Source organism: Macrobrachium nipponense, chromosome 4, assembly GCF_015104395.2.
Source record: "Macrobrachium nipponense isolate FS-2020 chromosome 4, ASM1510439v2, whole genome shotgun sequence".
Taxonomy (NCBI): domain Eukaryota; kingdom Metazoa; phylum Arthropoda; class Malacostraca; order Decapoda; family Palaemonidae; genus Macrobrachium; species Macrobrachium nipponense.
The window spans coordinates 15,616,048-15,638,655 of record NC_061100.1 but is presented as its reverse complement, the minus strand read 5'-3'; the positions used below and the strand labels follow the sequence as shown (position 1 = coordinate 15,638,655).

Here is a 22,608-nt window from a genome sequence, read left to right as displayed (position 1 = left end):
GGTGTATAACCTAGGCTATATTGCAGTACAGGTGAGATAATGTGGGAAATATACAGAAATAATGAGAAATTTACTCTTGTTGATGTTTTACTTTCATCCATGAGGGGTTGGTACTAAGCATGGTTGAAACTCCACAGGGCGCCGTTTTTTGTACCAGCCTCTCAGAGATAAGCATAAAAATATGAAACAAAAGACAGTAAGTTTTCATTATATATCCTAAGTACGTTTCTTTAACCTCACCTGTGCTACATTATGTAGTACACCCTTTCCTATATTCTTTAGTTTAAAAAATGTTAATAAATGATCTCTCAATGCAGCCGGCTCCTTTACATTTACTCACTACTGTAATTTCCATAGGCCGTAATCATTTACAACTGAACCGTTCATTCTATAAATGGTGGAGTAGGGTTACTCAGATACGTACTTGTGATGAAATTCAGAAAAAATTTCATACTCATGGAAATAAACCAATAGCACACAGTACAGAGTGCTGTAGGCTAGCCTACATATATCTAACAATATTGGATGCTGCTGTATTGGTACAATAAGGAATTGGCATTTGTTTCAGTAAAGTACAATTTCAGCTTCTGTTCCTTATCATTATACTGAACCTTTACCCCAAAATTGAGAATTTTCCCATAAGGCTTGTTAGATGTAAAATTCTCATGCTTTATGTAATGTGCAGATAGATCCTTTAGGTTAAACTTTATAGTAATGGAACTTAAATCAAACTTGCAATTATCTTCAAGCTAATATTAACTGGACTGAGACTTCAAAACTACCAGTTTTTGAGAATTAGTGTACATATTTCAAGAACTCAAGTTCGTTTTTGTTTATTTTTGTCATTATTGGCAACCTTAACATAATTGTTTTACAAATCTCTCAAAATTAGAATAATGAATGACTGTACATTAATATTGAATTTTCTTGTGCGTATATGATTTCTCTGCTGTTTTACAGTACATGTTATTTTGCAGATGGGACCACAGGAGGTGGGGGAGGTCTGGAGACGGTGGTAGCTGTCGCTGATGTTGGGCTAGTTGTTCGGCATCTCCTAAAAATTTCCTATGCCCTATTGGAAGAAGGTGATGAACCAACGATTGAGCTTCAGTCAGCCTTCAAAGCTTCACATCATTTAGAAGCTGTTAGGAAGTTTGTGAGTGACTCACAAACAAGAGTACTTCTGGTTCAGAGATGCGCTACCAAAGGTGAGACTTAGCATCTATAATATTGTGTCCATTGCAGTAACTGCTTTTTAATTGTTTAGCACTGAAGAAGACAAATGCAGTATGTATATGTAATGTAAATAAAAAAAAAACTTTCCTGTTGGGGGGTATATTGCCATCATTGTACGTCATGTGGTGTACTTTGGGCATTACTTAGGGTTCTTTGTGGAATTCCTTTGGCCCCTAACTGTAACCCTTGGCATTCCTTATACTATACCTACAACCGTTCATATTTTTCTTTCTTCTTACTCTCCACCCTCTCCAAATAATTGTTTGAACATTGTTTTCAGTGCTGGATGGCCTCACTGGACCTAAATCAAATGAAGGTATAAAAAATTTTATGGTCAGACTATCAGAAAATTAATGAGTGTCTTCCATGAACTCATAAATGTCCCTAAGGCTTCATATTTTTATTTTTTTCGAAAGAGGCAGGGTGCATGAAAGCAAGAAGCGGTGCCAAGTTACTGTTCAGCAATTGCAATAAATACTACCTGAAGTGAATCACAATCTCTCTCTCTCTCTCTCTCTCTCTCTCTCTCTCTCTCTCTCTCTCTCTCTCTCTCTCTCTCTCTCTCTCAGGGTATTACAGTACACTACAACAAGAGTACTGTTTTGATAAGTTTTCATTTCTGAAATTATGTGCTTGAATGTCATTCCTTAAACTGCTTTGAGAATTAGGTATATTATCCAGAACATTACTTGTCAGACTTTTTGTGAAAGGGGAAGCAGTTTAGAAAAAAATAATTTTTTTTATCAATTATAAATCAAGTTGTTATTGTGCAAAGAAGAAAAGAGCCAATTCTTTGGTCTCCAGTAATGTCAAAAATTCCTTGCCCTCTTATTTGAATTTTATGGTACTGTATATTCCAGTTAATTAAAGTATTTGATACTCCATATGGAAAATAAAAATATTATTGCAGAAAATATACTGAGACATTATCAAAATAAACTACAGGCTTTTATTGATAAGGATTTCTTTTTTCTTGTAGAAGAAACAGAAGAAGGAGGAGAGATGGAGGAGGAAAAAGAAGTCATTTATATGATTTCTATTGGTGTCCACTATGCCAACAGCAAAATGAGCAGGTAAGTCTTGTGAGAAATGTATAAGTATGTTATAGTATAAAAAAAAAGCAAAAAGCATGGCAGATTAGTTTAAAAGTAAATTACAGCATCAGAAAACTTGGTTAACTGCTAGACAAGTATTGGGGTGTTTTTAAATAAATGAGTGTAACTTGTGCAGTGCTCTGAAAAAACTGCAACATTCCTCAGTTTTAAATGGTGAATTTATACATCATAAGTAACTTACCAAGTAATTACATAGCTATTAGTTTCATTTGTTCGTAGCAGTTTGGATTCAAATTTCATGGTAGCAACTCTGTTATTCTGTGTAGGTGACACCAGTCTCTCCCCCTAACAAGATGGTTAGAAACAACTCGGCGGACAATGCTCATTCCATTTCTGCAACTCCTGATGATAACAGCTGTTGTTCATTTTTTGCTGATTATTTACCGGACTTTGGTATCCAAACCGAAAGTAGACTGGTGTCACTTGCACAGAACACAAAAATATTGTTGTTGCTACCACCAAATTTGAATGTAAACTGCTGTGAATAAATGAAACTAATAGTTATGTAATTACTTGGTAAGTATATATAAAATTTTATTTTATGAAATTGTCATTTTTTTTTTTTTTTAAGTATTGTACACAAGCCCAGATCCATTTAGTAAATTGAGAAAATTTTATAAGAAATTCATGGAAATAACTTGAACACAAAACTGGAGAAGCTGTTTCCAAAACAGAGTATGCCAGTGAGACACGGTAAGCACGGGGTAAATACTACCCCGTATATCAGAATAGTAGTTTTAGTGTGAGGACTGTGGTAGGTATGTAAGAGTAATGTTTGATAAATGTTGATATTTATCAAGGATCAGCAATGAGTTATGATAAAATAGAAGGAAACTGTAAAGGGAGCCCTTTGGGATCTCATAATTGGTCAACTGGTCTCAATTGAAGCAGTGCAAAAGGGCCTAGAAATGTTTAAATGATATAAGGACGGAAGAAAGAAATGAAGATTGACAGTCATTTGGAGTAAATCCAAGCTTATGGTAACTGGAATGTAATGCCAGCAGTAAAGAAAGGTATGAGGTAGAATTTCCCTATCCAAGAGACTTACTGGATTAGGAATTCAGGGCATGTATGAAAAGGGCTGCAGCTCCAGAATGTCATGCATGGCTACAGGGAAGTGAAAGGATCAAACTATAAACAAACTTGTTGGGAGAAGTGGTGTCCAATCTAGAGTTATAAACTATGATCTCAAAAGTTTAATTGGTTCGGGCCTGTGATATAAAGAGAAGTTGTCACTCATAGAGTAATGTATCTGGTGGTAGTGGGATAAAAACTAGGGAACCCCCTAGAAAACATGGATGAATTTCATAGCTATTGACCTTATCGATCCATCACAGAGGGATGAAGTCGTTTAACACTTCTTGATAGACTGGGCCAATTTTGGGTGCCACTCTTATGTTTTTTTTGTTGTACAACAAGTTTACATTATTCTTTTCTTCACAGTATACTGTTCATCAAGAGAGCTGCTGTTATTGAGGCTGACAAGAACATACCAGCTCAGGTTCGATCGATTACAATTAGTGAAGGCTCTCCATATGAAACACTGCATGCCTACATTGCCAGTGCAGTTGCGCCTTTCTTCAAATCATATGTCAAGGAATCTGGCAAAATAGAAAGGTAAGTTGAATGTTTTTAATCTTAAGATCTATGGATATATATATTTTTCTTTTTTGGTTTTTGTCTTTTTGTAAATTGGTTTAGTTGTGATTTTGTAAATGTACTGTTTTAGTTATTGACTATATTTATAACAGGGATGGTGATAAAATGGCGCCCGCAGTGGAAAAGAAGATTGCCGAGTTGGAAATGGGCCTTCTTCACTTGCAGCAGAATATTGACATACCAGACATTTCACTCCCTATCCATCCTACAGTAGCACAGGTGAATACTCCCAGAATTGAATAGAAGTTTACTGTGTATTTTGTAGTCATTTACTTGAACATAATCAGAGATGATGACTGGTTAAACTTGTTCTAAACATGCTGTAATAGCCGTGATAATAAGTTGATGGTATGAGTTTACACTTTGGTTAAAAAAAGCTTGCTGTATTTTATATAGGAGGGTGTGTTGAAGAGTGCTGTATATATTTTATATCTTATTTTATATTTCTCCAGGTTATCAAAAAGTGTGCAGATGAAGGAACCCGGCCCAAAGTTGCAGACTTTGGTGACAGAGTTGAGGACTCGAATTTCCTTAACCAGTTACAGAATGGTGTAGCAAGATGGATCAGAGAAATACAAAAGGTATCGGTCAAGTTAAACGTAAACACTTTTTAGAATGACCTTTAGGTGAGAGCAAATTGGCAATTTATTTCCAAGTTCAAGGTAATGTGTGATGACTCATAAATTTTCTCCCCATTAGGGGGCAGTTCCGTCAAGTGGACCTCATGGGGTGCACTGTAGGCATTACTTAAGGTTCTTTGCAGTGTGCCTTTGGCCCCTAGCTGCAACCACTTTCATTCCTTTTACTGTACCTCCTTTCATATTCTCTTTCTTCATCTTACTTTCCACTCTGTCCTAATACTTGATTCATAGTGCAACTGCTTCGAGGTTTTCTTCCTGTTACAACTTTCAAACCTTTTAGTACTGTCAATTTCCATTTCAGCACTGAATGACCTCATAGGTCCCAGTGTTTGGCCTTTGGCCTAAATGTTATATTCAGCTCAACTCAACTCAATTTTTCTTTTTCTAAAAGGTCACCAAGCTTGATCGAGATCCCTCAAATGGCACTGCCCTGCAGGAAATAAGTTTTTGGCTCAATCTAGAAAGAGCTCTGCTGAAGATTCAGGATAAGAGAGAGAGCTTGGAAGTAGCTCTAACCTTGGATGTTCTGAAGCACGGGAAGAGATTCCATGCTACAGTTTCTTTTGACACAGACACAGGTGAGCCCTTGTTTACGTATGCACTGCATTTGGAAGTTAGATTTATTTTATTTTTTATTAAACCTAAGCATTATAATATTGATATTGACTATCTTCAGTCTTATTCATTTTAGAAAAAAAAGTTTTTATTTATTAGATATCATAATTTGATTTCCATTGCTACTACAGTTTTTGTTGCAATTTTGTTCATACTTGAAATGATAAGTACATATAGTGCAACTGATAAGTAGTATGTACAGTGCAACAATGTTTCAAGTTTTTTGCTTAATAGCTTAGAAAAATATGAGTTAGACATACAGAAATCTATTGTAGTGACTGTTTAAAAGTGGATAAAATCAGTTTTATTTTCATAAAGTAGTTTAACAAGACCACTGAGTCAGATTTCTAGATCCTTAGTAGTATAGTAATAAGGGGTGGATATTGAAGCAAGGTAAAGTTGAAGTAGTTGATCGACTACTTGGGAAGGGATCAAGTGTGTAACACATGAAAAATAGAGGGCAGAAAGTAATGCCATTGGGCCAAAATGGGCACGTCAAAGATCCATCTATAAATACCTTCTAGTGTTCCATGCAAGGCACTAAGAACAGTATCACCCTTAGTGTTAAAAAAGTATGAAAGGCTTGAAGATGTTGATTTATATTTCAACTAGTATACATATTTATTTTAATATTTCATAGATAATTTTTAGTTGGTTTACTTTGATTTAAATGAAGTTACAGGTCTAGTGTCTGTATTCTAAAATTGTAATCTGGTTTTTGCCTTGTAACACCATGTGACCTCAGGTTTGTTAGTTATGAAAAATACAAATTGATTAAAAATTTGTCCTTTTTTCCAATTTCCTTTCAGGGTTGAAGCAGGCTCTTGCTACAGTCAATGATTATGCACCTTTGATGAAGGATTTTCCACTAAATGATTTACTGGCAGCTACTGAATTAGAAAAGATCCGCTGTGCTGTACAAGCCATATTCAACCACTTGAGAAAGATCAGGACCACCAAGTACCCAATTCAAAGAGCTCTGAGGCTGGTGGAGGCAATTTCTCGTGACCTGTCCTCACAGATTCTGAAGGTAAGAAGAATCTACAGCACCGGTTCTGCATATTAAGATTTTGTTTGTATTTGTTTTCTTAATAGTTATGTATTTGTATTTGGTTTCTTAATAGTTATGAATAGTCAAGGCAGTTTATACTTTACACAGAATGTATTCCCAAATTAGATCTTCACCTTGCTTACTAATTTTTTCTTCGAGAAGCAATTTTGGAATGTTTTTATATTATTTCATAATAGCTGGTAGAAATATGGATGACAGTTAATGATATTCTGTATTTAGAAAGTTGTTAAAAGTTATATTCATTGGTTAAAATTTTTTTTTTCCTTAAAGGTCTTGGGAACGCGCAGATTAATGCATATCCCATTTGAAGAGTTTGAAAAAGTTATGACCCAGTGCTTTGATGTGTTCATGACCTGGGATGATGAATATGAGAAACTCCAAGGGCTTCTCAGGTGAGTCTGACAATAACATTTCTGTTGCCTGTTGTTAAACTATTGATATTTAGGCTTGAAAATGATGTAAAGGGTTTCTTTAACTCGAAAATTATATTACCAAAAGTGATTTTACTTTAGCTTAAAAAATCGTTACTGATGACCCATGTTTCATGTATAGAAAAAGGGAAAATATTGAAAAACATTCTTAAAGAAAAATATTGAAAAACATTCTTAAAGAACAAACAGGATTTATCAATTTAACTCCTCCCAAATTGTCCACCTTTAATCTCTCATGTTTTTTGTGGTCCTTTTCTCATGGCCTTAAAATTGTTTTACCATGTTATATTTTGTCTATTAGAAGTACATTTTACTGTTTATTGTATTGTATAACATCTACCATATACAGAATTTTCATAGTGCAATCTTAACTTTTGACTTCAAAATTATTAGATTGTAATTTGTGCAAAATTGAGTAATTTGGCATATGCCATCTTATTCAAAAACGTAGACCTTTCATACAGCCATCGTAGACAGTACTGTATTCTTGAACTGATGCAATAAAACATTGTACATTAAAAAGTGCAATATTGAGGCCTTCATTTAGTCTTTGGTGGGATTTGAACCCTCACCATTTGGTGCACTACCCAACTTCTTTAGCCACAGCTTGACCTAACCCTGGTAACGGAACTGTGTCATCCCTATGTTACATACAGCACTGTGTATGCCGAAAGCTAAATAAGTTACCAGTATTAGACAAGATTCAGTAATTGTAATGCAAGTTATAGTTATAGTATCGGTACTTTTAGCACTGTTAATTTTGTACCTGTACTATATATTGAAATTTTAAGTACATTTTTCAGTCTTATAAAAGTATGTTTTTCATCTTAATACAGAGATATCGTCAAGAAGAAACGAGATGAGCAGTTGAAGATGGTTTGGAGAGTATCCCCTGCCCACAAGAAGCTACAGCTACGAATGGAGCAAATGCGAAAGTTCAGGAGACAGCATGAGCAGCTTCGTACCGTAATAGTTAGAGTCCTTCGGCCAACTGTGGTGAAGACCACAACACTAGCAGATGGGGACACTGCTGAACTTAAACCAGAAATGGATGCTGCAGATTTGAATGCAATTGAAGAAGTGAGTTTTGTTTGTAAATTTGAATTAACTCCATGAAGTGCAGTCATTATATGTCACTTAAGAAGTTATTGACTACCCTCTAATTCTATTTCTTGTGTCGTATACTTTCTGCTTTTGATTCCTTTTCAGGTTGATGTCCAGATTTTGTATGTTATTTTAGCTTAGAGGAGTAACAGAGAAATAATTGGTTAATATTTCTACAGGTTAACCTTGCCTATGAAAATGTGAAAGAGGTGGATGGCTTGGATATCACGAAGGAAGGAACAGAAATGTGGGAAGCTGCTCTCAAGCGCTATGATGAGCGTATTGATCGAGTTGAGGTAATTGAATTGCAGTTTCTGTATGTTTATGATGCTGTTTGAAAGATGAGCAGTTTGATTTACAAAATAATTGAAATCACTCTTAATAATTTTATTGTAAGAATTGTTTGGTGATACTACTGTAGATTCTTTACACATTCATTTGTTCATAGAAATAGAAAGATGTGACTTAATTTAATTTTATTAATGTGTAGGAAAACAAATTATGAATATTTGCCTATCATTCATTTGGTTTCTTTGCTTTTGACAGACTCGAATCACTGCACGACTCAGAGATCAGCTGGGAACTGCCAAAAATGCAAACGAAATGTTCCGCATTTTCTCGCGCTTCAATGCCCTTTTTGTGAGGCCACACATTCGGGGTGCTATAAGAGAATATCAGACACAGCTTATCCAGAGAGTCAAAGATGACATCGAATCTCTCCATGAAAAATTCAAGGTATGTTCCTTATTTTATGTAGTAAATAAGCTGAAGAAAAATTTTAGCTGGATGTAGTGGTTAATGTATGGAAGCTATAACAGCATTTTCAATTACTTAGCAAAGTCACATAGGTAGGTACTTGTAATAGTAGTGCTGTTTAGCAAGTGCACTGTAAGCTCTCCAGAGCAGAAAGCTGAGGTGGGATTTTCTGATGTGAGTTTGTCGTGTTTGTTTTTATGTAAGTATAGTATGAATGTATGACTGTGTGTGTGTGTTTGGTACAAACTATTTTTTCATATTTCCTTAACCACTGGATCAGTTTTATTCAAACTTAGCTGAAAGCATTCATTGGTAAAGAGATTTCTTTGAAGGGGAGATAATAGTGAAACTGATGTGGGCTCATTAGATAATCTTCTCTAGAACTGCTGGACCAGATGACAAAATAGATATCAAAGCTCCCATATGTAGTATAGATTGAAGTTTGTTCAAGCCATGCCCCTCAGTATCCAGGATGCAATCAACAATTAGGGTCTGTTGTTCTTACCAAGAACAGCAGGGCTATATTTTTTCAGTTAATATTTGCAGTCATCCTCTAGAGTAGATTTGCTGATCAAACCCTGTCCTTAAATTGGGCTTCAGTAGGTTTACAGTTTTGCATAGGAACACATTAATACCTTACTTGTTATCTTTTTCTGTATATGTACTATGCCTGTTAACATAGCATTCACCGCAAAAGAGTGTATGCACCTTGCATAGTCTAGTGCAAGTGTTTTGTGAGGTGTATAAGAAATGAACATGATTCTAGAGTGAGACTGAATATTGACAACCACTGCCCTGCCATGGGAGTTCAGTATTTTGTGTAGGTGAAATGCATTTTGCTGATTGGCTTCATGCGAGTGCTGTGTGCTGATTAGGGGGTAGGAATCATTGATCACACTGGCTTATGTATTTGAGAATTGGAGGTTAATAGGCATGCTGCCTCTCTCTCACTTTTTGTTTTCCATGAATAAAGCATCCAAATCCATTGGTTATCTAAAATCTGTTAACTGCCCATGCAAAAATATATTTATATTGAAAGTGTTGCATTGTGGTTCATTTTAGAATAAGTGTGTAAAGTGCAGAGTAGAACTTTGGTAAATAAGTGATTGCTGTTCTACAACTTTATCTCCAAAAAATCATTGTGGAGTGAGTCATTTCATCTTATTGATAAGCTATACAATACCAGGAATGGGATCCATCCAACTTGTGGTTGTGAGCTTTTTTTAAATTATGGTATTCATATTTAAAGTATTTTTTAATTAAATGTTAAATTGTCTTTTCAGGTGCAGTATCCACAGAGCAAGTCATGTCGTATGAGTCACGTGCGAGATTTACCCCCAGTAGCTGGTTCCATCATGTGGGCAAAGCAAATAGACAGACAGTTGACAGCATACATGAGACGAGTGGAGGATGTTTTGGGAAAAGGATGGGAGTCTCATGTTGAGGGGCAGAAACTGAAAGGTGATGGGGATTCATTCCGCCTGAAACTCAACACTCAAGAAATCTTTGATGACTGGGCTAGGAAGGTATGAGGAGTAATCTTCAATCTTAAGTATTGCTTTAACATTTTGTAGTTGTGGCTGTACTGTAATTTTGAGCATTTGCAACACTTCAATATATGCAAAATTATGCATACAGAGCAGCACACAGATCATATTAAGATTACATTAAATGTGCTGGAGTTATCCCATGTTTACCCTTATTGACACTTGCAAGTCGATAGGTTTTCATATTTTAGATTTTCCTACCAAGGATTAAATTTGTCAAGAGTAAATCCAGCACCCAAAATGTGCTCTCAGAGAATATTTATGTAGTAATTTGTATTTACTACTCAAGGGTTACCAAGATAGCAAGAGATGCAATATAATTACCGATTAGAAGAGTCATCAGAGTAGCTACTAATACCTACAAACATGGACTTAAACCAGGTTATGGTTTAAAGCCTTTTGCAAGTACAGTAAAAGTGGTTCTTTGTAGCATTACTTGTTACCCCCAGGTGCCTTGTGTCTTAGCTTTCTTCTGTTTTCGTTTGTCTTTTGGCTATTCGAATTAACTTCTCATGACTGTATTAGGTTTTTGATTGGGAAAGTCATTAAGAGAGAAATGTGCAAATTTTCACAGTGCATCTAAATACAGTATACTAACAAATTCGATTTATTTGACTATTTTCCAGGTACAACAGAGAAATCTTGGTGTATCAGGAAGGATTTTTGCCATTGAAATGCATCGTTCAAGAACAGGAAAAGGAAATGAGTACAAGTTAAAAGTCAATTTCCTTCCAGAGATCATCACACTTTCTAAAGAGGTTAGGAAATTTGTGTATTTGAGCATGTGCAGTAGACTTCAAACTTGCTTGTAAGGTACATTGATAATGTTTTTCAAATGACTGTAGTATGAGATATTAAACTGCCAATTGGACTAGACAGACATTGAGTATCATTGTCATTGTATGACTAGATTATATAACAAATCAGTCAGCATAACTACTGCGAAAGTGTGCATCGGTAGGCTTCATGTCTCTTTCATTTAGATGAGCTAAAGTTGCCCATCACATTGGCCTCTGCGTAACAAAACTGTCAAAATGCGTATTGCCCTGTACAGTAGCAAACATACACGCTGGTATTGTTTTGATTGAAAGTTTATGATAGAATGCACCGGTGTATCCCATAATGTGTGTGTGTGTTGAGTTTCAACTATTCCATCAATTTATGCATTTTTTATTAATTGTTGAAAGGTCATGTATGGGATTTTGTATTATTTGTACATTACACAGAACCAATTAGCATAACAGTTTTTGTCCTTTCTAACAAAGGGCAGTGGGATGGGCAGCTTGGTTCTCTTATTATTATTATTAATAGGTGTTAGTTTTTCCAGACCTCTGAGTCTCAAGTAGACTCTTCTCGGGCTGGTTTGTTCTCTTATCAGATGCAGACCTGAAGAAAACTAGAAATAGCTTAAGCAGAGATGGTAGCTTAACGCTTTAGAATGAAATTGTACAGTAGATTTCTTTATTACAGGTGCGCAACTTGAAAAACCTTGGTTTTCGTGTTCCATTAGCCATCGTGAACAAGGCCCACCAGGCAAACCAGCTCTATCCGTTTGCTATATCCCTTATAGAGAGCGTCCGAACGTATGAGAGGACCTTGGAAAAGGTAAGGAAATAATTTTCTATATCGTATTAACCATGTAGGATATTTACTAGTTAACATATGCTAATCATCACTACAATTTAAAAGGAGTAAAAGGATAATACTTTATAGCAAAAGGTTTTAGAGAACTTGAGATGTGTCCTGTAAGCTTTTGTAGAATCTAGAAAAGTCAACCTACCTGAATTGTGTGCAATTAGTGCTTGTCTTTTTTTAGTATTTTTTTGTCTAGAGGTAGATTATGCCAAAACACAATTATTTGCGAGTTTTTTTAATGCTCATGAGTATTTGTCTGTAACTTACCATTGTGCTCTTTATGGGCTGTTTTTTTTGGATGCACAGTAAGCAGCGTGCTGTGATTGTTTAGGGAAGTATAACATGTGGAAATGTTTGTACTAAAGGTAGTTTTATATCAGCAGTTTTGTATGTTATAGGCAGATGTTGCAGCCAAGCCTAATGTTAAGACTGAAGGTTTGTTAGTTAGGTAGGAAAAATACAAATTGATTAAAAATTTGTCATGTGTTTAGCCTCTTCATAATTAGCTTAAATTTTTTTTAATTGAAAACAGCTTAGAAAAAGTTAATCAGCCAAAACTAATAAAAGATGAAGATTTATCTGAAAGTATAAAGTCATAGTTAATGTGTGATTTGTAGTACCAAAATCCATTGTTTGTGCTATCTACTTTGTTTGTTACGTAATGTTCCCAGAGAAAAGTTCTCCAATGAAAAAACTACCTTCACAGTCAGGTCCTGTGCATTGGTGCCTGGATCCATCATTCCCTTTATTAAGAGGTATTCTTCTTCATTAAAAGAAACTACCTGATGATTTTCTTATTCTCTGTTGTGTTAAGAAAATTCATGAGGTGTGTGTTATCTGGGGTAGAGTGGGCTTTGGGTGGCATTAACAAGCTAATTTGACACTTCAATAGAATGATTAGCACTTGTGATAATGTCAGTTAAGTCATTTAGTTAACCCTTAAGAGGCGGGCTAAAAAATCAATATGCAGCACCCAGGACCGGGGAAACTTTGAGGTCAGCCAGTTTAAGGAAAAACACATCAATGGAAACAGGAAGATAAGCAAATGCACAGGGTGTAAGAAAAAAAAATTTAACAAGTTTTTCGTACCTTCTACGAGAAGTTGAAGATAACTATTTACAGCCCCTCGTGGGGCCTCCTTTACAAGACAATCATAAATTGTACCAAGTTATACATGATTTTTCTGATAAATAAATTTGTTTTATTTTGTAAAATTATAATTACAGATCTTACGATATGAAAACGGATAAGAACTAAAATTAGTAACAAAATCTGAGTATTTTTGTTGCAAAATATTTTCGTAAATTTACTCAGATCGAAGATACAGTAACTTTTTGGGATTATACATGTCTTTTCTAATATTTATTTGCACCTTTCTTTGCAAAATTATGATTGTAACAGACATACTATCATAAAAGATAAGAAATAAAACCAACAGCAACCCCTGGGTATATTTATGAGGAAATTTATTACAATAGATCATGCTAGAGAGACAGGTAGTAAATGCTTCCTTGAAGTCAAGATCACAGCTAACCCTGAGACTCCTGCCTCCTTGATCTTGGCTAGTCTAAAAGTTGCTCTTAGTGAATTTGTGGGCCATAGAAGTAATGGCACCTCTTTCCCACCCGATTCCCCCAAATCGATGGTGCATAATATTGATGTTTACTAGGAGTGGGTCCATCCACTACCTAAAACCTGTAATTGGTACTCATATAAGGGTGTCCTCCATTAAGGGTTAGACATAGGTTTTGTGTTGCTTAAGCATGTATAGTGTATGAAGAAAGCTAAGTTCCTCCGTTAAATGTGTGTATTTTTTTAATGACATCCTGTTTTTTCATTTGGCTTTTTCTTCTGTTTTTGTTATTCAGTGTAGACATTCAGCTAATGTGTCTCATACTGTTGTCTTGTTGATGTTTTTATTAAGCATATTTTGTATGCTTAATTAGGGGATTTTTTTTTTGTGTTGCTGACATTGATCTTCGTGTGAAGTTTCCACACCATAGCTGATGACAGGAACCCACATGGGATCCACATAATTGATGCTACATTTTTTGGGGCCAGGAATGGTTAACTGATGTTACCTGTGCAATGAATGGCCCAAGGAGTGATGGACAAATGATAAAAGTAGTTCTGTAAGAGGAAGATGCATCTCGGATGTTCTCTCATCCACTTTGGACTTTCCTGCATTGTTTCCAGCTGCTCAGCAACAGAGATATCAGTTTTGTTCCAGTACTTCATCCCTGACCATTAGAGAACATCTGCCCTCAGATGATTACCCTACCTGAGCCAGGTCACGCACACTCATCCAGTGTCTCGTAATGCTGTTGAAGCACCATCTTTTGTTGCTACTCTTCTCTGTTAAAATTTGCTGCCTTCTACATATACAAAACAGTAAAAATGTATGTTTTATACAGGATTAGTTATCACTGGAACCAAGAAACTGGTCTATTTCTCCAGACAGACCATTGCAAGTTAGGGTTTGGTGAGAGATCCATGACAAGCTAAACCAAAGCCAATGTGTGTGATTTATTAAGAAACATCTTCCCTTGCCTGATGGATTTCTGCAGATAGTAAGATATTGCATAGAGTTCCCTTTACAGGAGTGGCTCAGTCATCATTTCTAAGCACTTCTAGACACGAATTGCTCCAGTGCTAGGAATCCAGTTCAGCCAGAAAGGTAGATTCCTGGTTGCATCACCAGATAGCTTGTAGCTTCATACTTTTTATCCATTTCCATTTATCAAGAAAGTTGCAGACATTCTTTGGTCAAGCCTGTAGTTGTTCCAGCTTGAGAAGTATTGATGCTGTTATTACCCTAAATATCAGACTGTGTTCCTTCCACATTAGAATTGGTTGTCAGTCTCATCAATAAAGAAATATAGATTTTTGCCATTATCCTAAGCTCAGGGACTACTGCATCTGAATTAGAGAATGTGTACCAAGATTTTGTGTAAGAATCTCCTACAAAGGATGATGTACTGTGAATGGGACTTAGTCTTCTCTCCCTCCTAGAAGCCTCATTTATAAATTATGTGTAAACCAATAGAACAAGCTTCCCTTCTAACCTTGCATTGAAAATGGTTGTTTTCCCAACATATGTATCTGTGGCTAGTCAGTGAATTGCAGATCCTATAATTCACAAAGTAACGTTGAGATCTTTGACAGATCTCCTCTTCGTGGCTAGTCAGTGAATTGCAGATCTTCTCTTCTGCTAATACAGCTTTGAGCATTATTAGTACGTAATGATTTTTTATAAAACGTATTCATTACTCACCTGCTAAATTTCCACCTCAGAGCCTTATGTTCAGACAGTCAGATATCTAGACTACATGGAGAGGGAAGTGTGTTGATACCTGGGAACCAGTGGCTGTGTGCATGCCCATATTACCCAGGTACAATTGCCATTCATTTTATTTAGAGAACTTCTGTATTGGAATATTTCATGACAAACAAAATGTGTAATGCAAATAATGGGTTGTATGAACAAAAAAATTTCAAATTGCATATTTAGCTCCTTAGAAGTTTAATACATACTAGTCCTTTTGATTGTGTTACTTGAGGACATTATTGGTCACGTCTGCTCAGTTTCTGTTTCAAAGGCTGGTAAAGTTTGAAAATTGGGTTGTATGCTTCTTTACTTCACAGTATTGTCTTTTGTCTTACAAGACAAAGTATTGCAAAAGTGTGGAACTGTTAGTGCAAGAGTTTCATTCTAAAGTAACACGGAGGGAATGGTATGATTTGATCATTTGTGGCATTTAGTGAGATTTGAAATTGGACATTTGAGAAATGACAGTCATATTTTGAGTCAGTAATGGGTTGTTAGCGAGTAATTTAAGCATGGTCTCAAGTTAATACTTAATGTTTCGTGCTCTTAGAGAAGACTTTTTGGGTTGGTACTGTGTGATATATTTAGAAAAGATTTGCTAATGTTAGAAAACTGCTTTGATCACCGTGTACATACCAGCATGCGAGGTTTTTAGTATTTTTATTTATATTCTAGATATGAGAAGTACACTGATTTTTTATAACTAGATATGACGTTGATTTTTTAAGAACTAGACATGAGTTCCATAGTTTTTATGGTGTTAATGGCTCTTTGATATTTGCTGTTTGGATTGGCTTTGGCTTATTTCTATGACTGGCTTCTGATGGCCTTGCTTCAATATAAAGTTACCCACTTGCATTGCAAATTATTGCTCTTTTGTCACCATAGGTTTAGATGCTTCTTGATGTAAGAATTGTTATCACTTAGTGTAAAGACTGTTATTCCAATTCCTTGAATGTTCTGCAGATTGGAAAATTTCAAATGTGGAAGAAAATTATTGTTAAGGTTGTTGTCAGTCCTGGAATGTTGCCCACATTTGATAAAATGGTAAATGGTACAACATGGCCTGTTATCAAAGGAAGGAAGGTCATATGAAATGGAATGTGATCCGTACAGGAAAATAATCAGAAAATAATTATTTATTTTTTTTAGAAACAACTGTGCTTGCTTGCAAAGAGCACACCTCTTGTAAGTTTTTATGAAATTGTAAATGTCTTGATAATATTTTTAGAATGGAAAGTTATACTTCACTTTAATATCTGTGAGAAATGCGCTCTCTCTCTCTCTCTCTCTCTCTCTCTCTCTCTCTCTCTCTCTCTCTCTCTCTCTCTCTCTCTCTCGTATCATTATAAGTACAAGTTAATGATGAGGGTTAACTACAAAATAGATTGTATGCAATTATTTTTTGGAGTAGTAAGTGTTATGTCAAGAAATTTGGCACAATAAAAAATTGTAATCAATGTCATTCTGAAAAAGTGGCATGATCATGGTGGTTTGGCAAAGTTAACTTTTGATCTAGAATAGCAGAGACAAGCACAGTTCCTTGAACTGCTGTAGATAGTCAAAACATGAACAGACCAGCGTGTTTTAACTGCAATAAGTATGAATCAGTAATATTTCAAATCATTTGCAGAAAGTGGGGGACATCTTCCCCAAAGAATTAAAAGTCTGAACTGAAAATATTACAGGTCATCATTTTTTAACTGCAGTAAATATGAAGCAGTACCATTTCATATAATCTGCAGAAAGGGGGGAACAACTTCCCTCAAGAATGAAAGCCTGAACTATGATAACTCCAAAGATTAGATAGTAAGAGATTAGGTTTGCTCCATATTACAAAATACAAATATGTACTGTTCTATATTATGAAATTCTAAAATTGATTAAAATTTGACCTTGTCAAATCTAAGATGCTCATCATTTGTAAGTACATGTTGTTACAGAATTATCAAATAAACAAATTTGCCAGACACATTTCCAATGTGTTAAAACAAGCACATGATTTATTGACATGAGACTATTGGTTGAGTAAAATTTCCTGATAAGTAATTTTCGTAGTGATTTTTAAACTTTTTTTCGTGGTAGATGCGGTTACAAAAAATCTTTTCATTAAAGAATGATAAATGGATTATATTCTATTCATATTGATGGTGAAAATCATTTAAAGGGACTTTTGAGATTTAACCTTTGTTATCACTTTTTGATGTATTTTTTGTTAAGCATTTTTTCAGGATTTTCAGTTGTTAAAATCATAAGTTTACATATCTGTTATTTCCATAATTTCAAGTATATTGGATACCTCAAATTGAAGATGGTACTGTATTTTTGTGATAGTGCTTAAAGATCTACATAACTTATTGTATTCAAAAGACAATAAGGACTCAGTTCGTGGGCTTCTAAAATATCTGAAGAAGTAATTGAATTAGCAAAAAATGCTAGCTATTCTTTATAGGTTAATTAACTGTCAGTCAAGCTAGAATTGAACATTATTATTCAAGTTAAACTGTGCTTTCCAACACAATATTACATTTTGTGTTCTAGTGAAGACAAAATCTCTGTCTAAAACGCTCAAAAGACCTGTTAAAGGAAAATGAATGATTTTTCTGTCTGCAAATAGTTTGTTGTTTTTAGTAAAAAATTCTTCCAAAGGAGTAAAACATTCTAAAAGCTGGTAAAACTTTGCTTAAATTAAATTACAATGTTGATCAAACTTTACATAGATGACAAAGTTTCTAACCTTAGACACTTTTTCCTATAAAGAAAAAATAGATTGTGAAAAGTGCTTTTGTTCGTCTTTTTTTTCAGCAAGTGAAAACATGCAACTTTGAATGACTCATTTGTTTTAAATTTTTTTTTCAACTTAAAACATTGATGAAAATTATTTTTTGTAAATTATAGTCTGTCATAACACCCTGACGTAAAGAAATATAAAAAATATCGTCCATCAGCAGCATGAATTGAATTTTAAAATTTGATTAAAGTTTGGTGTGAACGAATCAGCAACAGGTTCTTCCGTAACTATATCAAGATGACTGTTACCAGGAGATTTTTTTTCGTTTTAATTTGAAAAGATTTTTTGCTGAATATTTATGCACCATTACTTTAGGCACGTTGGCTTCAAATCCAAGTAACTGAATTGGTGAAGCCATTCTGGTAACTGAATTGGCAAAGTATTAATTTATATTTGTTAAACACAATTATACAAACTTTTTTGTTTCGTTCTTTCAAAATTTGGTCCTTATCCCATAATCTGATACCAACAAAACTTGTGAACCTCATCTTTTCCTGTTGCAACTGTGTGAAAGAACAGTCTGTAGAGGGTGAAACTATATTCCAAGTTTTATCCTTTTCAAAGAAAAGTTCTGAATAATAAAAAAAAAAAAATGCTTAAAAAGGCTTGTTTGGACAAGTAAGAAAGTTTGGGAATACAAGATGAGAAAGAATTTATCAACCAAGACCAGAAAAGAACTTGCATCACATGGACATCACCTTCCTGTTTTGGAATGCTCCAGCTACCATCTGTCTGTGTCAGATAATATTCAAGGCATTGTATGGTTTTTCAAAATCATTAGCCTCTACAGGTATTCTTTTATTTACTTGATGTGTACAAGTTCTGGCACTTCACTGTTTTCAAGTGTCAGTTACTGTGTTTTTTGTCTCCAGACTAATACCATTACTTAAGAAAATGAACTTGTACAGGGATTTCCAGCCTTTGTTCAGCAGCCCCTTTGCTCTTGTCCAGCTCAGATAACTTCCTGCACTAGGTTTCAGTTTTTCCACTTGGCAATAACTATGTTTTTAACTTTGAGCTGACTGTGATATGTTATTTCTTTTTTCTGCTATGGTTTTTGGCACTAAAACATGTCACAAATAACATTCACTTTTTGCTTGCCGTAGGCTTTCTTGGGGAAATAAGTTTTGCCTTTGCTTTAAGCCATTCTGTTCTTGTTCATCCATCTTTGGTTGATGGGCTTATTGGAAGCAAAGCAAACCATTTTCACTTTTTCTCCTGCATGGCTTTTCCCATTCTGTGGCTTTTATGTTCTCTTAACACTTTTCCATATCTAACCATATTAAAAAGTTTTGCAAAGGGATTGGTTGTATTTAATTTTCATTTATATGCCATAAGGTCATGTAATTTACCTAATTCTATCTTGGGTCCTTGTATGTTATTTTGTACTATTAGATGCTCATTCTAATTGAGCCAGCGCCAATAACACCACCTTGGGCTATTATGTGTTCAGACTTCCTTGTGTATTTCTTTAAGGTTGACATTTACTGTGGATGCTTTAGTTGTCTTAGTGTTCCTATTTTAATGAATTTAGCGGCCTCCCATGTGCTAATGCTTTCTTAACCACAGTTACTCAGCTACTAGCTTTGTACTCGGAGGCACCTTCCCTCACTGTTCAGGAAAGCATCTCATGACATGGTACCCTGAAGATTACCTGAAAAATCTCTCACAGTGACTTGTCTTCCACTTACCAGGATTTTCCAAGACTAAAAGGAAATTACTTAATACTAGTTTGCACCTATGAGTCATTGTACCTTTGGCTGTCACTACTACCTACCTTGTTGAGCTTCTTTTATAGAGCTTCTGCCCATTTTTAGCAAAAGAATTTTTGGAGTAGTGATTTCTCTACCATGTGTGATGCTCATCACGTCCAGAGACACCAGACAAGTAATTTAAGGCACTTGTTTATTTTATTCATGGACTTTGTATCAAATGCTTAAAGTCACCAGCTCATTTATTAAGACGCTTAAAGCCAGACTGTCGGCAGTGTATTGTTTTTACAGTCCCTTCCAGGAGGCATTTTGAGCTGGACCCTTATCACAATTTGTTAGCAGTAATTTCCAGTTGAGCTCGGAACTGGCCGAACATTAATTTATTTTTCATTTTATACTTAATTTTTCAATTAAAGTCTTGGGAATTTGGCTCCCAGGAATATTTCATGAAGAAAGGAAACATTTTTTCACCTCATTCAGGAATAAGCTGATGTTTTGCCAGAAGTTGATATTTTACTTATTGAAAATTACAGTAGCCCAAGTATTTGTCTTCATCGCCAGCGCAATGGTATATGAGTTTGTTTCAAAGTTATGTTGATAGCCCTCCCTTCCCTTTTAAATTTTAAAGAATCCTTTTTTTTTTGGATATATGTTCTGCATGATTATATTTGCTTTATTAGTTAGCAGGTAGTAATTTTGATATGCAATGTACTTTGTTTGAAATTACTGTATGTATGGTTGAAAGGAAATTCTTTGAATGGTTATGAATTTATTTACCAACTTCAGCTTTGAAGTTTTTGTAAGTAGAGAATTCACAAGTAATTGTTAATTATCCCTGGCATTTTTTCATTATTCTTCCCCAGAGCATACATCAGAATTTGTTCATTACTTTCAGTGACAGGGCTGTGATAAAGAGTATGAATTATTAGTTACTTTTATGTAGGTTGCTGTTAACTGAGTTAGAGGACTTCACAGTAATCTCAACTTTTCTTATGAATTCATGCTCAAGTTGAATGTCCCAGAATTTAGAGTTTCAAGTTTGTTTTATGCCAAAGTTCTCCAAATAAAGTAGAGTTCAGGGGTCAGTAGAGTATTGCTTTGATGCAAAACACTGAGTTCATTTAGTGTATATTTAGTACACTGCTGATGGATCATTCTTTGAAATATTTTACTTTTATTGTTATTCCCCTATGATTAATACTGGTAATGATGTTACGGTTGGTGTCTCAGCTGTTGTCGCGGGGTGGACCAAACAGCCCTGCTATCAAATCCTCATCATTGGTATGTCTTTGTTGTTCAAGTCTGTGTGGCTGCTTCATTGTAACTTTGTAACCACCTAATGTGTACACACATATGCTTCATATCATTCAGTTACAAGAGGTATACACAAACAACTTTGCATACTTAAACACTGTATAATGTAATATATATGTGTGCACATACTTTTTATATATATTATAGTAACAAATCCAGTTCAGCTGAGTTCCCCATTAGAGTTTTCATCAACAATGAAGTGGGTTTGTTTCTATAGTATATGTATGTGTGTGTATATACATATGTATATGTGTATGAATATTTTAATACTGGGATTTGTGCATTGTATGTATTAAAATATACAGTGCAAATAGACAGTATATAGATACTTATATGCATATGTCCTTAAAAATTTCCCATTTTACAACAGGGCTAGGGACATTGTATCCCTGTCGTCGACTGAATCCTTGTAACCCAAGTATAATTTCCTATTAAAAGTCATCATATACATTCCTGATTGGGCAACTGCTACTTACCTGTTACCATAATAAATGCTTCAAATGCTTCAACGTATGTTTAAAACACATTGTACCGTAAAACTTTTAATGACCCTAAATCAGAACAGTAAACTTAACTGCAAGATAATGTGTTATATCATCTGGATGTGAAAGTGAACTTACATTTGTGTGCCATCAGGAGAAGGTACAGAATATTTCTTTTGAGGTGTGGGAGATTTTTGGTTGAGGTGTTAAGAGCTGAAAGTTTTTAGTATAAACCTGACATATCTTTTTACTTCGATTGACCAGGTCTTGGATATGGGAGGAGTATCAATCCTGAGTTTACTTTCATTCCCTTAGTTTATGTTGATGGAAGTGAAATTCTACAGAAAGCATCTCTTTAGCAGTCATTATCATTAAATAAATACAATCAAGTTAGTCACTAAAGGAAATATTGCCTTGGTAGTCAAAATCATTCAGTCTAAGTTAGTCACTAATGAAAGTGTCTGAGTAGCAATTATCATTTTGTATCATCAGAAAACTGTTTGGCAGCTGTCATTTACTATATAAAAGTTGGTTATTGCATTTCATTATTCAAGGAGTGTGTAGTTTAGAACTTCAACTTTCATGAATAGTTCCTCTTCATTACCTGGAAAGTTAGAACATGGAAAGCAAAAAACTACATACATTTGAGTTATCAATATTTCACCTTATCTCCAGTATATGTATGAATATATTCATTACTTTTTTGTTTAACCAGACTCCAGCTGGGGCTAGAGAACTTTCTTCTTATGTTAAGACCACATGTTTGTTAGTTTTGACAAATACAAATTGATTTTGAAAATTTTCATATCTATGGTTGAAAATTGGTCTGACAGCATCACCAGGTTCACCCATACCAATAGCATTTACAACGTCCCAATTTCTGCTTAAGTTAAAGTACCACAGGGTTTGTCCTGAACTGTATAACCTAGACTATCACATATCAGAATAGGTTGCATAGTTTCAAAATAAAAATAGTCACTTCTAAAACCTAAATCTTGAAGTTTGGAATGTTGGTAGTAAGGGTGAAATTAATGTCTGTCCCAGTCCTTAATTTTTTTATCAATACTATCTACTGAGGTAAATTGTCCCAATCCATAATTTTTTTTATCAATACTGTCTACCGAGGTAAATTGTCGTTATATAACTGATCAATGACCAGTTGTAACCCAT

General features: G+C 34.8%; 1 protein-coding gene across 4 annotated transcripts in view; it reads left to right on the top strand.

The window, feature by feature from the left end:
• Positions 1 to 22,608, top strand: part of LOC135210731 (dynein heavy chain, cytoplasmic-like) — a 112,245-nt gene that overhangs the window by 3,907 nt on the left and 85,730 nt on the right. For 2 of the 4 annotated variants that reach the window (XM_064243553.1, XM_064243552.1), the window contains exons 2-16: positions 978 to 1,208; positions 2,216 to 2,309; positions 3,795 to 3,968; positions 4,103 to 4,229; positions 4,463 to 4,591; positions 5,043 to 5,229; positions 6,076 to 6,296; positions 6,609 to 6,730; positions 7,606 to 7,849; positions 8,053 to 8,169; positions 8,420 to 8,608; positions 9,913 to 10,155; positions 10,803 to 10,934; positions 11,647 to 11,781; positions 20,873 to 20,923. In XM_064243553.1, the coding sequence (XP_064099623.1) occupies positions 978 to 1,208; positions 2,216 to 2,309; positions 3,795 to 3,968; positions 4,103 to 4,229; positions 4,463 to 4,591; positions 5,043 to 5,229; positions 6,076 to 6,296; positions 6,609 to 6,730; positions 7,606 to 7,849; positions 8,053 to 8,169; positions 8,420 to 8,608; positions 9,913 to 10,155; positions 10,803 to 10,934; positions 11,647 to 11,781; positions 20,873 to 20,923 (2,396 nt within the window). The remainder of the gene's footprint in view (positions 1 to 977; positions 1,209 to 2,215; positions 2,310 to 3,794; positions 3,969 to 4,102; positions 4,230 to 4,462; positions 4,592 to 5,042; positions 5,230 to 6,075; positions 6,297 to 6,608; positions 6,731 to 7,605; positions 7,850 to 8,052; positions 8,170 to 8,419; positions 8,609 to 9,912; positions 10,156 to 10,802; positions 10,935 to 11,646; positions 11,782 to 20,872; positions 20,924 to 22,608) is intronic. The other 2 variants (XM_064243555.1, XM_064243554.1) reach the window with 1 other exon arrangement.